Raw genomic sequence first — 17,307 nt, 5'->3', positions numbered from 1 at the left:
GCCTTCGTCTGATACAAGTTGGGAGGCACACAATATGGCGTTATACGTGCGCTGAGAAAAAGCTATCAAGCAGTTCTTCAAGTCTTGAAAGCAATGTCTGATGACAATGACGAACAATCACAGACTAAAGAAACAGCCAAGGGGTTTATCTTGTCAATGGAAAAGCTTGAAACCGTTATTTTAATTGAGTTATGGTCTTGCATAATGGAACGGTTTCATAAAACTAGTCGGGCGCTACAAGATAGCAAAATTACTTTGAATAAGGCAACAAATCTGCTTCAGGGTTTACATAACTTTGTTCAAACATTTAGATCCCAATTTCAAGAACTCAAAGAAAATGGTAGAGCAGGGCTACTCAACTGGCGGACCGTGGTTCGAATCCGGACCTTCTGGGGGTTGATGGTGGACCTTGATTTTTTGGAAGAATACCCTCTTTGCCACGTTTGAGGGCTTTTTTAAACATATTTCTACTGGGAGGAAGCAATTTCTACTGTGATTATCTTAGTTGCTGGGGGTCTTCGACTCCCAAACTCTCCAATACTTTCTCAGAAATCTAATTCGGGTTACATTTTACCTAAGAAAGTGGTTTGATAAAATAGTTTAGCTTTCGTGGTTGCGTGTGAAATAATTTGTTCACCGGACCGCTAAAAATATACAACTTGTCAAACTGGACCTTTGTTAAGATTAGTTGAGTAACCCTGGGGTAGAGTATTAAGTGGCTGTCATCATTATATTGAATGAAGAAATTTCAAGAAGGAAGAGAAGAAAAGTATGCTTGGATAGCGAAGGTGGATCTGAAGACACATCACTTGATCCATCGAGCAGATTCAAAGTAGACTCATATTTACCAATCATTGACCAAATTATTTTGTGTCTGAAATTCCGAATTGCAGCATACCATCGTCTTCAAATAATATTTTCGTTTCCGGCGGAATTAAACACCATGTCTAACTGTAAATTTGAAGAGAGTGCTGAAACATTGCTTCACTATTATCCAGATGATCTAGATTCTAGAAGAATCACTGCCTGAAGAGATGATTCATTTTTCTGCACTGCTTAAACAACACCATTTTAACAGCAAATGCAGCAAAGAAACTTGAATGTTTAGATTCATCAATGAAAATGAGTTGATGTCCTATGCATTTCCTAACGTATTTGTTGTATCTTTGTTACTAAGAATGTATCTCATTTACTAAGAATGTATCTTTGTCTGATGGTTTCTAATTGTTCAGACGAGCGCTCATTTTCAGTGCTTAAAAGAGTAAAGAATCAACTGCGTTCATCCATGGGCCAGAAAAGATTGCATTCCTTAGCTCTACTCTGCATTGAAAACAAAGTTTTGGAAAAAATAGACCCCGATGATGTTATTAACAGCTTTGCTTTGTTTAAATCCAGAAAACATGTCATTTGAATGCGTTTAATAAGTAAATACTGTACTTCGGGTATAATTTTTATTATTTCATTTTAATTCTGATTGGTACAATGAGGGGAATGAAATATAGGCCTCAGATTACCAATAGCCCCAGGTCCATGAAAACCTTAATCCGGCCCTGAGGCTATGCAGTATTAAATAACAGTTTGATGAGAAGTGTTGTGAATTAAAATTTTCCAATATTGATGTGGATGAGCAGGCATCATAATATTAAGACAAAGAAAGAAAACCGAATATACAGTATCGTTCTCAGGAAAAAGTCAGTTTCGATGTGCTCCATGAGAGCATGGTTTTGACTTTTGAGCTCTTTCTATGATCAGATTGCACATCACACAGTGGCTTATGACGCTTGGGGTTCGAGATGCAGTTTAAGTAATTGTTTCTTCTCCTAGTGAGTGGTGGAATGGATGAATTAGTAGATAAAATGATGATGTTCTGACAGTGCTTATACTCGTATTATCAACAGGAAGAAAAGCGTCAAAATTAACAGGTTGTCGAAGTTTTCTATCATCACCCTGACGACTTTACATATTAGCGTTGCGGCCGCGCCTGCTAGTCACGTATCAGTCTTTCTAGTCATAGGGGAGGCTGAAAATGACATGATTCCGAACTGGACTACACCCTAATCTTTGTTTTGAAGTAGGCCAACTTTCAATTAAGCTAATTAGCCTAGTTGAAAACCTCAATCATTCACTCTTAAGCTCACTCACTTAATTATTCTCTCGATCTCTGTAAAAAATTATTAAAATGGTGGCTGGTTAATTTTACAGAATTACAGAAATCTTTTTGTCATTCCTATAGGCCTAACCATTAGCCTACTACTTTCCACCAGCTCTAAAACGATCACTTGTTTTAGTTAAAATAACCTGCCTCTGCACACTATTGTGTATGAATGTGTAGTTAGATTTACTGTGACGGGGTGGTGGCTGACTAGATGACTGCTTATGGTCTTTCGCTACCATCCTGATTGCGCCATAATCTAACCAACAGTTGTACAATGCATTGTTTTGACAACTACATTTTACTCTGATTGTTTGTTAATATATGGCGCTGTTAAAACAAAATAAATTGACTTGACTTGACTTGACTATAAAGTGATTATTATATAAAGGGGCGATTACTTTAAACCCGTGTCAACGTAAAGTCAATCGGGGATCAGCGTAAAGCAGATTATTAAAGTGTTAAGATATTCCTGCAAATGATACCGGATTGCTACACAGTGGTTATAGCCCACTTATTTCATAGCTATTGATGTCGTGTTGCCCATCTTTTAAAAAAATTGGAATGTTGCGGTAGGAAGATTGAAATTTGTTCGTTGAGTGTGTAGCGGCAATATTTAAGGGTGCACCGCCCATACACAGCTGTAGTTGCTTCAACAACATTTCGAGCGCAGTAGTGCGGTGGGAATGACCAGAAAATAACGTCTATATCCACATGTGATTCGTTTTTTATAAACTTGATTCAACTGAGTGGCGTCGAGGGACAGAGTTCAACCAGAACACCAAATGAAAGCACCAGAACAACTAACGCGATTCCACCACTTGAGCTCAGTAGGCTACAGTACGGTGTCGTTCTACATTGTTAATTTAACTTTTTTATAAATTAAGAATGAGAGTTAGAAGAGAGTTTAAACTTTAAAGGAAAACACCACCGCAATAACATTGCAAACGCTGCACACGACCATATAACGCAACACAACGGCAGATCTAGGTGTCGATGAAGTATTGTTCGGAATACGGTTAGGCATCTTACAAAAATTGAATGCTAAATTGAATTCCGAGACGCGGGACCGCGCCAGCCAGCATAAGTAAAGTAGACAACCGGAAACAGACATTGCCGTCGGCTGCAGCGTGGGTCAGGTGTACGTCGGAAGGCGTACACCGATGCATAGCGCTCAAGTCCGCTTTCCCGCAATGCAGGATAAAGATAAACAAACAAACAAACAAACCTATTGTTCAAATCAAGAATATTCCAGAATCCGACGCGACGCCAGTGGAGCGAAGCGCATGACGTCGGAGAGAAAGCTTTCAGGCGCTACAAGTGCATTTTAGCTTTAGTAGTAAAAGCTGTCACTTTTAATGGAAAAAGTGCAAACTCTCTGGTTAGCATTTCCTGATATTTAGGCTACTGCAAATTATAGTCATAAACGCAGTAACAATCCATTTGTAGGCTTCAATCTGTGTCAAAACGTGTGTTTTTGTATTTATTTTCTTTAGTTTTGTGTGTTAATAGCTACTATATTTGTATTTTTAGACAAGATTGCTTTACGTAGTGCGTTTTAAAAATATGGTAAAATTGTGTGCAATCTGGTGAAATGATGTGCAATCTGGTGAAATTCTGGATACTTTTTGGTGACAAACAGCTTCCAGCATCTGGCACCACTGCTACGAAGAATAGCGCCTGTTGACATATTTCATTATTTGCACTTGCCAGCCAGAGCCCAGAGCCAGATAGCAACTTGAGATATATTACCCACTCGGGATTTCCCTGTTAAATTTTTTTCGTTTGTCACGGAAGTAGCCCAGTTGCCAGTTCATGATTCAAGTTGGGCTTTATTTGCAGAAAAAATAGCGTTAAATATTATAGACTAATTCATTGCGTTCTTCTGGTGACTGTCTAGAACGGCTATCACAAGATGTGATTCATACACTTTACAATTCACTTCAAGCTGATGATTGCACCATGCACATTCATATAAAATCTCTACCATGCTAGTGCAGTACACTAAGTACAGTGATACCATTTACTAAACATGTCAACACATTATTTATTTATTGGTAACTTTGTAAGCATAGGGTAATGCAGACAATAATAAAAAAACACACATTCACTGTCTTGCTGGTTCTTGTGTTTGTTTACAGAAATCTCCTCATCCAAGTGTGACAAATTGCCATAACACAAGGCTGATCAATGTACCAGCTGTTTATTTTTCATATTTTTTACTTGTGTCTATAAATTTTCAAAATTTACCTTCTATTCTTTTATCTAAATTTACAATACTACGTAATGTGTTGTGACTGCCAAATTCTAAACTGATTATAATATTCTGTTTTGGTCTTGAGCGTGTTATCGTTACCACCCTCACATTTTGTCGTTTCCATCTTTTCTAAACCTGTGTTATGTTTGGCTCATATTGTTTCTGTTGTGATGATCAGAAATAAAAACATCGAATTGAACTAGACTTGCTTTATAATGAACACAAGCATACATAATGGTAGCACACTTTCATTTTTTATTCTAGGCTTTTGTGAATACAATTCCAAGCAATTTACTTATTTTAAATGTCTTCCAATATTTCGCATAACCTTACAAATGTTTTTTCTTCCCTATTTCTAACTACATAACTGAAAAAAGCTAAAATAGTAATACAAAGCACACTCAGAAACCATGCTGGTGCTTTGTAAATATTTGACCAGTGCAATGATATCTTGCAACCAGCCAAGTTGACACCAAATGTTTGGGTGGCAACTCGCTTGGGGACCTTTGATTTTTCACTGCCATCTTTGTTGTACGAATTACTTGTGTTTTGTATATAATATTATATTTTCTTTTATTTGCCTGGATACAACATCCAGTTTGAGACCCTTTCATCCAGGCTTAAAATAAGAGACATTGATCAAGTCCACTGTCTGGGCAAAATGAGATGGCTTGGGCATGTTGAGCGGAGCGCTGCACCAACCGGATCTATGATGCGTCATTGTTGCAACACAGAGGGGTCAAGGTAGACCAAAGCTTTCTTGGGAGGAATTTGTTGAATGTGACCTTTTAGCCCTGAACTAGAGATTGTAGATTATGGGAATGCAACACTACATCCGCTTTTGGCTTATTTGTAACACAAGAAGGGTTATAATATGTTTTTCCTGCTTTAAAAAAAAATGTATGGTGCTTTTATCGATTATACTGAAGGAGTAAAGTTGGTTTAAGTAAATTAAGGTTTTTAGTTGAAAGCATGCCAATAGGTAAATGTGGTCCCATGCTTGATTCAAGTGTTGGGTATGAGAAGATAAGGTTTTCATTGTACTAAGCCTTCGGTACTAAGGAGAGTAGGGTGGCCATTTTCTTTCTCTTGACCACCTTTCTTGCAGCAATTATGCTCACCCAATTTTGTTACACCCTGGGTAGAGGTGAGTGGTGTTTTCAACAACCATCTGAAGCCGGGAGTCAAACCATGTTTGCATAGTTGGAAATCCAACGCCCTTATTCGTTGCGCCATCTCAAAGCCACTAGCAAAGTGTAAAAAATTGTCCAATTTGCAATTTACCCTTCTAATATTGCTAGAACAGCTGAGTTGCACATTCTGTAATGTATGTACTGTCCATAGTCCTCAACATGGACTCTGTCAACCTAACACAGGGTTGGAAGTCGTTAGTCAAAAAGCAATGACTATTTCACTATTTGATAGTGCCCAAAAAGGCAATGACTCTCCGCTATCGATATGGTACCTAAAAAAAGCAATGACTAAAAATAATTAAAATAATAAATAATTACTAACAGCACAGATGAAACAAAACTAGGTTAACTTTATTAAGAACAGAAATAATAAAACTATTACTTATTGGTTAATTCTTACTCATTTCCATATTTCCTAAAAAGTTACAACAGCATTGAATAAAGCCGAAAACCTCATGAGTAAAATGACCTATCAGACGATAAGATCAACAGTATTATGCAGTGGCTTGCAGTGCACTAATCATGAGACGCAAAAATCGAAAGCTATCAAAAGTTTTATCAAGTTTACGGCAAATTAGAAATGTTTTTTGCTCAAACTTAGCGAACACAAGATTTGAATAGCAAATATATATGAAGATTGTGGAAATTATTATTCATTTCAAACACTACAAACTCAAAAAACCCAACAAACTAACCCGCAAACTAAAAAAAATAATACGCCAACTCAAAAAAACAAAACAAGCCCAAACTTGCGGGAAAATTGTAAGGTTGGCAACACTGTTAACGATTCTCACTGGCATGGTTTTTTCAGAACTGTGTTGCCGCAAAGTTTTCCTTATCCATTTATTTGGGTACTTATATACATTTTTTAGAAAGTCTCAAACACCCACTTAATTTGCTCAGTAACTCTATATCATATCACATCAGTTTATTCTGCTATGATCTGAAAAGTTTTGGTAGAGAGTTTGCTTTGTTGTACCACAGACATACAAAACAAAGTACCTTCAATAGATTTAGTATTTTTTTTATTACACAAACAAATACAACATCATTAAAAATAAATCAACTCAATGTTTTCGACACAATCTGAAAAGCTATTGAGCAAACTGCAAACCTAGTGTGTGTTAACAGTCTGCTGAAAAAAAGTAAACACCTAAAAATGGTCTTTGCATGCCACTGCACACAACAATATGTTTGAGTGGTTGTAGTGAAAACCATATGCTTGAATGCATGTTGTGCATAAACATTATGCTCAAGTAACCCTAAAACCGTATGATATCGCTACCTTTCATGGTAACTATAGCCAATGCCTATTATTAGATGCATTTATACTTGAAAAATCCCGAATGGAGGCTTGAGGCAGTATTTTAACTTGTGTTTATTAACTATATATATATCATTTATAATTTTTATACGATTATCACATGCTTAGCTTAAGAAAGTATCATAAATTGTATTTGCAAGTTGCAAGTGAATCTGAAGATGCATTTTGTTTTTTACATCTGTAACTTTCTCAGAAGGACCCCATGAGTTTTGTTGGCTTTGGAGCAATGTTGCTATTTCGAGGAATGTGTTAATATCATGAGTTGTGATTCTGATTGTGAAGAGATATCAGTAGCATTCAGGTCACTCATAATAAAGATTGTTCATTTGAAATTGGACATGGACACCCTTGAAGAATTTAAGTATATGTGCCGAGACCGTATTGGACCAGGATCTTTAGAAAATATTAAGACCTTTCTTGATTTATTTTTAATTATGGAGGAACGAGATATCATCTCTCCAGCAAACCCAAATTTCTTGCTTCACTGCTTGTCCGTGTTGCATCATAAAGTGGCTGCACAACTTGTATATGATTATATTGAAGAGTGGATTGCTTCAAAAACAATAACGGAAGATAAATACAAACGATTTTGTAATGATGGAAGCAAGTGCAAAACTGAGATGGTTCAAGATAGCTTCCAGCAGCATACTAGTGAACAAACTCCCATTACTGCTTTCAATGAAGAAGGAGAAAGGCAAGACAAAGCTGTCCCGTTTGTAGAAGATGATTCATCATCTTCATACTATACATCTAACACTCCACTCACCCGATCACAAGACAATTTTGTATCATATATGGCTACGAAGCTTGCTTCCAATAACTGGCAAGCAACAATGCGTTACCTTGGCATTGACGAAGACATAATCAATGCAGCAAATTATACTTGGCCGCATGATTTACGAAGGAAAATCCGAGAAACCTTGGAGTACTGGATAAGGTGAGACTAAAGTGTAAATATAAGAAGTATCAAACAAATAAACATAGGCACATAGCACATGTCGAAGTTGCATGATTTGTTTTGTGGTGATACAGTGATGCTTTTCAGGAATAGATTATATGCCATTTAAATTTGTTGTTTCTCAATTTTCCACTATTCCTTGACGTACAGGGTCATCAATAATTAACGTTGCAAGAGATCCAATTCAAAAACTGGCAAAGGAGGCAAAAGTGGCTTATGGAGCCATGTTAACAGTTCTCAAGATAGATTTGAAGATGAGCCCATTCAAACACATGAAGAAACAGTTGCTAAATGCCAATGCCATTGAGAAATGTCTCTCTAGAGCCAAAATTCTGCTCACACATTGAAGGAGGAGGCATGCTGCCAAACCTTGTGCTCAGTAATGAGAAGAAATTCTATGTCCAGCATCATTTTAACAGTTAAAATGATTGTGTTGTCAAGAGATGGTGACATGAAACCCCGGGTAGTGACTCGGAGACAAGGGGCGGCATCAGTGATGGTGTGGGTCGCAGTCAACGAATCAGGAAGGAGTCCATTGATTTTTGTGATATTCTAGAGGGTTCATTGTTGCCTTGGGCAAACAAACAATTCAAAAAACGTAATTGGTCATTCCAACAAGATTCTGCCCCTTCACGTGGAGTTAGAGAACGCAAAACTGGCTTAATGCCAATGTGCTGTTCCTAATCTACCAAGGAAGAATGGCCTCCTTCATCCCCAGACCTGAACCGTGAACCCCCTAGATTTTGGCATCCGGTCTTATCTGGAGAGCAAGGTTTCGACGAAACACCGCCAATGTTTGGAAGCGCTGAAGGCTAATCTGAAAAAAGAATGGACCAAAATACCTCAAAAAGTTATTCATGACTCTTGCAGGCCCTTGTCAAAGCGTCTCCGACTTGTTATCGATGCAAATGGCGGACACATTGCATAAAGCTTGTTTTTCCTAAATATTTTTTTTATTTGACAATAATATTATATGTTTATTACTCAAAAATTGTCTACCATTTGTTAAATACAGTTGTTTGAAGTTATAACGTCTAGTTATTGATGACCCTACACAGTGTTGGGCGCGATAACTCATTTTTCAGTTAAACGATAACGATAATCGATAAACGAAAAATGCCTAAAGCGATAACGATAAATCAAAAAAAAGTTAAGCGATAACGATAAACGATAAATTATCGCCGATAATGTCCGATAACGATAATTTTTTTTTTCTTGATTAGCGCTGCCCCACCCCATGCAGCACGAACTGTTTTCATCAACATGACGAAAAATCGAACATAATGTACTGTAAAGGGACAAAACTTTTTGTAAGTTGTGCATGAATAGAATCGCAACAGCGGCAGTAGGTATCGAATCTTCAACCTCTTGATCCAGAATCAAACCACTGAGGTAACCGCCGTGCTTATAATTATACCTTCAGATACTAGTTGGATGCTTTTATCAATTGAGTTACAGTGCCGCTTACGTGCAGTAGGCAAAATAATTAAAGCAAATGAAAATACCATAAAAAATTCTAAACTTTGTATTTTGCTTTCTACGGGCTGTTTCCAGTAAAGTCAGCAATAATTGAAAAAATTCCAAAAAACGCAAAATGCTTGAAAATATATCAGTAATCTTAAGCGTTATTGGTAGTAAAAATGTGCATAGGCCTACCGGTACTGTGAAATCCATCAAGCTTGTCAAATTAGGCGTGTTTGTTCAAGAACAATAACATAATTATCGTAATTTACTGATAATTTCAGATAATTTTTGTTGTTTTCTTTGTGAACACTATCATTAAAGCAATGGCAGAACGCTGAGTTGTTGAGATAAGAATTACAATATAGGCACTGTATTATTAGCGGGAATAAAAATATTTGATTAAGCGTTGGCTATGTCGCATAGGTAAATCGTCGTCGTATCCAAGCTTACGCCCGGTGGTTGAAGATTTAGATTAAGTGGACGGAAGGCAAGGAAGCCAATCTTCATGTCCACCTTCAGGCATGCCTTTAAGTGTCCTGCGAAAAACAGTGTCCTGCCCTTTCGATTGCCGTTCCAGCGCTCTCACCACTCGGCTATGCAGCATAGGTAAATGAGAAAGGTTATACTGTATTTAGCATAATTTTACCAGGCAACTCGATGCGCCTATTGTCATGCAAAAACTACTACAAGATGCAAAAAGTGTGATGTCGGTCTGCATATCAAATGCTTCAAGCAATATCATATTCCGCAATGACTTGTTTCAGTGATGGTGGCGCGAAAGACCATGTTTCCAATGTAAAAGCGGCCTCGTATTGCGACACTTTCATAAACCACTTGCCAATTTCTTTCGCTTCGCTTCAAAGGAATCTGCGATTGGCTTCCTTGCCTTCCCGTCCACTTAATCTAAATCTTCAACCACCGGGTGTTAGCCTGGATACGACGAACGAAAGGAATCTGTACCGCCTGTGCGCTTACATTTTAATTGTAAAATTCACTCGCGATTGCCGATTGCAGCAAAACAACAAGAGACTTGTTGCATGCATTTCATTGCATTGCAATTTGCAACTCTAAAAATTATTATGTTGTCAGGGCCGTCGCTGCAGGGGGCGTGCCCCTCCCATGACAACGACCTGTGCACACACACTTCAGGCACTGAAGAAGAACTGGTTTTAATTTTAGTTTCATGAACTAGGTGGACTAGTTTCATGAACATGAACTAATTTCATGAAAATTGAAGTATTTCGGACACACAATAAGGCAAAATTCATTACAAAGATCATTAATAGTAGGGAAGATAAACGGTAAAAGAAGTAAAGGCAGACCAAGAATGATTTGGACAACAAACATCACAAAATGGACAAAATTAACTTATGAATGTGCAGTACGCACAGCTCATGGTCGAAAACAATGGCGCATTGTATCCAACCCTCCATACGAGGAAGGAACAAAATGATGATGATGATGAACTAGGTGGCTAGTAAAAATATTACTTTTCATGTTCTTTACGCTTGTGTGTTGATCGGAAATAAAATTTATCGGCGATTAATTATCGGCGATAATCAAATATTGCCTTTGGCGATAACGATAAACGATAACTGAAAAAATAATTAAGCGATAACGATAAGCGATAAAAATTTATCGCCGATAATTATCGCCGATAAATTATCGCCGATAATGCCCATCACTGACCCTACAATAATGATTTTGTGACCACATACGTATCTAATCCCTGTGCACGATCTTATGCTGCCATCCCTATGCAGCAAGACTCAAATGACTAAATAACCCACATCATTTAGAAGTTTAATTTGCTGCACTAGCATTGCAAGCAATACCTCTAACCAGCGCAGCCTCAATAACCAAGTCTTGAGGCATAAAGGACTTTCTTCGATATATACAGTAGTTGAAAAACTACTATAATCAATTGTGATATAATATATTAATGTAACAATTAATGGTAATTTAATCAATTTTTATCTTAATATTAAGTTGTAAATCCACCACATAAACAAGTTTTTCAATAGCAATAGAGGGTAATGTCTTTATTGGGTTGTTTCAGATCTGGTGGCGCAATCACAAAGGAAAGTGCAATGGCAGCTACGACTCTTGCTGGAAGAGAAGACCTAGCACAGGAGTTGAATGACAAGTTTCCTTACATCTGATGCAAATTCTGTTGGTTGGCATGTTCAATTCTTCAAGATGTTACTGGTGGCTGCACATATTACCACTTTGCACTGTTGATGTCAGTCGGAATATGTTGCAAGATGAATTTTACATGTCTGTCAAAAAAGAGATAATTTGATGGTTTGACATGATGCGTTGTCAGTACAGTGTTGGGCTGTTTCTGTTACTCTGAAAACCAAAAAGAGTATTGCGAGCCTCTTTTTTCCATGTGCTGTATACACATAGTGTAAGCCTAATACACTGTACTACAATTGACGAAAGACAATTCGCGGTCGACCTGTCGTAGCGATTCTCACCTTGACACTATCTCGAATTCTATTATGTCTTGCATTGTGCAGATATTTTTGCTTTCCAGTGTTGAATTCCCGTCACAGTTTTTTTCACTGGACGCTTGTTGTGAGGCAAAAGTTATTTAATTTTTTTAAATGTTGTAGCCTTTTTTGTGTGCGTGCACTGCGTAGCTTGTGTTTTTTTGTTTCAAATGTATGTTGGATAGCCTCCCTAGCTTTTGCGTCAAAGCAAGTCCCTAGTGAAAAAGTTGTAATGGGAATCAAACATTGGCAAACAAATGCATCGGCACAATGCAAAAAATGTTCTATGTGTGGAGTTCGCGTAAAATAGTCTCGTTGTGAGACCTCTCGTGTCAGAATGTCGTGTACACTATTAGTTTGCGAGAGAGCCTGCAAACGTGGCTACGCCAATAAATTGTACCTAAGTTCCTCAGCCCTATTTCTTTCAGGTACCCCAATAATTAGGCACTGCAAAAGTTTGCGGCAGTGTTCATAGTACCAATATTGTTATTACACTGAAGAAACGAAGGAATATAAAGGATAAATGTTCAGTCTAAATGGCTTTTTAAATGCTTTAAAAATGAACCTAAAACATTAATTAGTTGTATGTGGTTGCTATTTTATTTAGTTAATCAGTTCTTGTCAGTTTCAGTAAAACTTTTACAAGTGATTTTGCTGAGCTTACCTAATGTTGTTTATATTGTGTATTTGGTTTGTTAATGTCGTTTAATTTTTTGTTGTTCTAACCATAGAATACTACAACCAATAGCTTCTTTTGCAATTTTCTAACATCCAAAAACACACATGGAAAACTTGAGCGACACTTTGGTGCTAAGGAGCATAGGTTGAGAATCGCAGGCTTATTGTAAATGTGAAATATTTATGTATGAAGTATTTGTGTTAGAAGACTAATGTTGTGGAGCTAGCCAAAAATAGGCCAGCCTGCAATAGTAATGAAGCTCACTTGTGAAGCTCCAGACTCCTTGCTCCGCAAACGTGGAACAGGCACACTATCAGACGCCAAACTTAGTAGGAAGGGGTCAGTCAGTGAATGAAGATACTGTATTGTATTTTCTAATCCATTTTCGGACCAGTGATTAGACGCCTCATCACTGAAATTGATTTGAGAAATGAAGTATTTCGTTTAATGCAAGAGAGTGGTAAGTATATGTTGAAACCAATATTATACAAATCCGAGTTGTGTTTATTGCTTTCTGAAAAACGCATTTTGAAGAATTATTTTTTTACGCCTAAACAAACAACTGTTTAAACTTTTTTGACAGCAGCAGTGACTTGTTTTCAACCCATAACTTCGTCGTCTCTTTGATTGTAGTTTTTGCTGAATGTCCGAGTGCTTGGGTGGATCCGGTAACTAGCCTTAGGGGGGGTGGGGCGATCTCAACAAAACACAATGATGTGTGGCTCTACATTAATTCGACCTTGCAAATACACGGTGAATAAAGTTACTTTTCTGTGTTTTAGGAAAGCGATTGCCCCCCCCCCCCTGAATCTACCACTCTCTTAGTGGTGTGTTTATGTATATTTGTCTGTTGTACAGTCCATGTATGTCTCGTGCACAGTCCATGTATGTCTCGTGCACAGTCCATGTATGTCTCGTGCACAGGCCTTGCCAACGTGTGAACTTATAATAATGACTGGAGGCTATATATAAGGATGGTCTGTATATAAGCTTGTTAAAATGGTCTGTTCAAACTTTCAGGTTTAACTGTGTTTTAACGTGATTGGTCAATAGGGGTGTATCTAGAAAAATGCACAACGAGATCTTGTAAGCTAACCAAATTTCTGTCCCTTGTTGCTATGTATTGGTTTTATACCCAGCACCTGCACGTATGATAATTTTGTGTGTCTAACGTTTGTGTCCTTTTTGGGCAAGTGTTGAGCTGACATTGACGTGTTTCAATGATGCGAGTGATTATTACCAAACCCTTGCTATGCCTTCAGTATATGGTACGTGGTCTGTAAAAGTATTGGTATTAGATTTACCAATGTGGGATTGTTCAAACTCACTAGACCCAGTGTGGGTTGTTCAAACGTAGCTTCTGGACTACGAGTTATTGAAGGAAAGAGTACCGGTAACTCTCAAAATTGAGAGATGGCGCTTTTGCTTTGGGGTGGTAAAAGGATAAACCCTCGGCCCCAGGCAAATAAAACGTAAAGACGAAGTAATCTCTTCACCTTCAGTCAATATTTAGCTGACGAGAAACTTCTGAAAAATACTTGTTTTATGCGGGCTGTGTATCAAAAACTTATTGTGGTTTACACACTTTACTATCATTGCATACTGACTACTGTTTATGAGGGGCTGGTTTAACTGGCACCCCATCCTTAAGATTGAGGAGTTTGCTGGCTGCTATTTGTGAAGCCCCAGCTATGAATGAAGTTTCTGAGAATTCATTTGTTTTGCATTTGTCCTCTGTATCATGAAGGGACGAAACATTTGAACATGATTTGCGAAACTCTGAAAAATAATATTTGTATTTATGGGTCTGCTACTATTCGGTGAGTCCGATTCGCTGAGTTCCTAACCTCTGACCCCTAACCCTAAAACGGCAATGATAATTAGGCTACGGTACCCGATAATTTAAAAAAAAAAATTGAAAAATTCCCCGTTAAGGGATCGGACTCACCGAAACGGGCCATTCCGTGTATTTATAATTTAATAATAATTTTGAAAATTAAATGAGGCTGTTCACCAGGCATTTAGTTAAATAACATGAGTTAAATAAGTGACATGGTTCAGCTTAATTTTCACCAGTAGAAATCATCATGTTGTTTAATGATTTTGAAGTTAGTTTTTTTTTTAAATACACGGATGACATATTTCGTATCCAAGGCAAACTTTTCTGAGTTATAAAGTTTCACTGCTATTTCAGCAAATATGTATAGTCTTGCTCAATAATTATGCATTTGCTTTCAGATGTGGGCTGAGCTGTGAAATACTTTTAATGGAGAAGAAAACTCGTTTTTTTTTTCAATGAACCTCTCAATCGTTTTGTATACAGATAATTTGAAAGTAAGAACCGATCTATCAATATTTTTAAATTAATTCACTTTTGCGTTGTGCTGACGTTTCGCCTCCTCAGTCCTCACAATGCTTGCAACAGTGTCGTCACAGTGCTTGTCATTCCCGCCGGTCAGGATAGCATCGTGAGGTTGCTGACTGGTTGTGCTGTTTTACTAATTAAGTTTTTCTTCAAAATGTGTCGCCAAAGGCAACCAGGGGTGGGGAAGCCGTTGCGAAAATGGCCGCGTTTGTTTCTGCATTTACTTTTACACCAAGCTTTTTTACATTACCAATAAGTTTGTTTGAAAATGTAACAAGTAGATCATCAAGTGGTTATTATTTTGTTCTATCACAATGTATTACAGAAGTATCACGTTTAATTTATAAAATAATTTTGATCGGATCTTTCTGCGCGTTTCTGTGGTTTCGTCGCTAAATTTTTAAGCCGATACAAAAATGGGTTTCCTTTAAGAAAAGTAATATACCGTGTGTGCAAATGTCAGCCCCATTACTATGAAAGGTATTACTTTTGACATCCCTTACATCCCTGGGTGCAGCGCAATAATAAGTTTTTAATCAGAGCTGTGACATCGGCCAAAAATATACGACTCCGACCCGACTTCTAGAATTATAACTGGCCGACTCCGGACTCGCCAAAATCCTTCCGACTCCACAGCCCTGGTTTAAATACGTCTTAAAATCTAAAAACATTTGCCGTTTGTTTGAGCATGAATCGATTTTCACGTATCGTGTTTTTCATTGTCCCAACGGACAGTGAAAGATTCAGTGGGAAGGGGGTGTTGGGCCACACCTTTTCACCCCCCAAACAATCATAAAAGTAACTTTATTCGAATTTATATAAACCTATACATTATTGTGTTTTGTTGTTGTTGGATTCGCCTCTGCATCGTAGCTATCATAGCTCGTGATTAAGACCGGCCTTCGTGTTTGGCAATCTCCTTTCAAAACGTGTTGTGCACAAATGATATTACTTTGGAATTGATGTGTATTTAGTTGAAGTGGTCTTGAAATGTAGTTGATCTTTCGCATGTGCAAAATTGTGCATGTTATCAATCTCCAGAATATTTTCTACAACGTCAAGTAACCGCAATGAGCTATCTGCTTCCACCCAGACAGCAAATCAACCGTTTTTACATTAATGTAAAAAGCGGTTGATTTGCCGTCTGGGTGGGTATATACGGCATAGGAGTTGATAAGTTACGCACTATATTCATTGCATCGAAGCCACTTTCGTTTTCTCCATGATACTTTTGTGTACTATGATCTCTGATTAATGTTTTGGCTTCATTCATTGCACCTCTCGAAGGCTGGCTCCAAATTTTCAACAGCCCTCCAACCAACAAAAGTTGTTCGTAAATATGAGTTGATGTAAAAAGGTAGTCTTTGCTGGTTGGAACATATTTGGCAATAGCCGTCGTGCTTGAGTGGCCAGTTCATAAAAATATGCCTTGCCGTTTGTATTATCCCCAAGGCTGCGAATTTGTTGGTTTTTATTCAATTTGACAAACTATTTGTGGGTCCTAGTTTGTCAATTGAAAGTTTCAGGTTTTTCTTTTTTTGTTGTTCTTGCAAATTTGATATGCTGCCATAATACAGCAACTAATACTTAATGTCGTAACAAGATATTTTGCATTAGGCCTAATTCTCACCCCCTATTATTGCTGGTAACTTAATATTTTCCCCATTACATTCAAGACATTAATATTCTCTTGAAATTAGGAACTCAATCATTTCTCAACTTCCATCAAACCCCCAATTCGCCACCTTCATGACAACGTGTATTTCTTGATTATCGTCTTGTGGGCTGACTACCATCACAGAATCAATGATGTGACTGATTTAAATATTTTTTATACTTTTGTACCGTACTACATTTTCTAAATTATAATGATTGAAATGTTGAACATAAAATTCTTCTTCCTGTTGTAAATTGTCTTCTTGGTGATTCCTTAAGCTTGTCACGTCGGCGTCGCTTAACCAAACCAAATTGTGACTGTAAATTGACCTGTTTTGCTTACTATGTCCACTTTTCCTGCTGTCGTGGTGAAATAAATTTCAAATTCAAACAGATGGCTGTTGATTCACTAAAGTTGGAGTTTCGATAGATTGTAAAAAAGGTAAAGGTAAGTCCCATACTTGATCCAAGCATCGGGGGACAGCTTAAGCCGGGAGTCGAACCAGGATTAAATTATTGGAAAGCCAGCGCCATATCCGCTCCGCCATCCTACCGATAGTTGGTAGGCTAATTTAATGATACGTTTACCTTATAAACAATCTGCGGCATTGTTTGAATCCTGTTAAATATGCATTGTTCGTTCGTTTTTAACAAAATTCATTTTCGACAGTGTGCGGTGTTTCACGCGCTGTGAGACGTTTCATAATTGTAAAGTCCTTTAATTGTGTCTGACAGACTTTCCCATATCCCAAAAGGCCAAACAG

The 17,307-nt window shown here is 37.6% G+C and overlaps 1 protein-coding gene and 1 pseudogene across 1 annotated transcript; both read left to right on the top strand.

Annotated features, from left to right (window-relative positions):
• The first annotated feature begins 93 nt into the window (after nucleotides 1-93).
• Nucleotides 94-1,196, top strand: LOC145781280 (uncharacterized; annotated as a pseudogene).
• Nucleotides 1,197-7,039: 5,843 nt separating this feature from the next.
• On the top strand, nucleotides 7,040-16,927 carry LOC145781133 (uncharacterized). Its single transcript, XM_082592895.1, has 2 exons — nucleotides 7,040-7,863; nucleotides 11,408-16,927. Exons 1-2 carry the CDS (start codon nucleotides 7,184-7,186, stop codon nucleotides 11,508-11,510), a joined length of 783 nt encoding a protein of 260 aa, XP_082449021.1. The 5' UTR covers nucleotides 7,040-7,183; the 3' UTR covers nucleotides 11,511-16,927.
• Nucleotides 16,928-17,307: the final 380 nt, after the last annotated feature.

The sequence above is a fragment of the Aplidium turbinatum genome, chromosome 12 (genome assembly GCF_918807975.1).
Source record: "Aplidium turbinatum chromosome 12, kaAplTurb1.1, whole genome shotgun sequence".
In the NCBI taxonomy this organism is placed as follows: domain Eukaryota; kingdom Metazoa; phylum Chordata; class Ascidiacea; order Aplousobranchia; family Polyclinidae; genus Aplidium; species Aplidium turbinatum.
The sequence above is the reverse complement of the archived record's forward strand: the minus strand, read 5'-3'. Positions and strand labels throughout refer to the sequence as shown.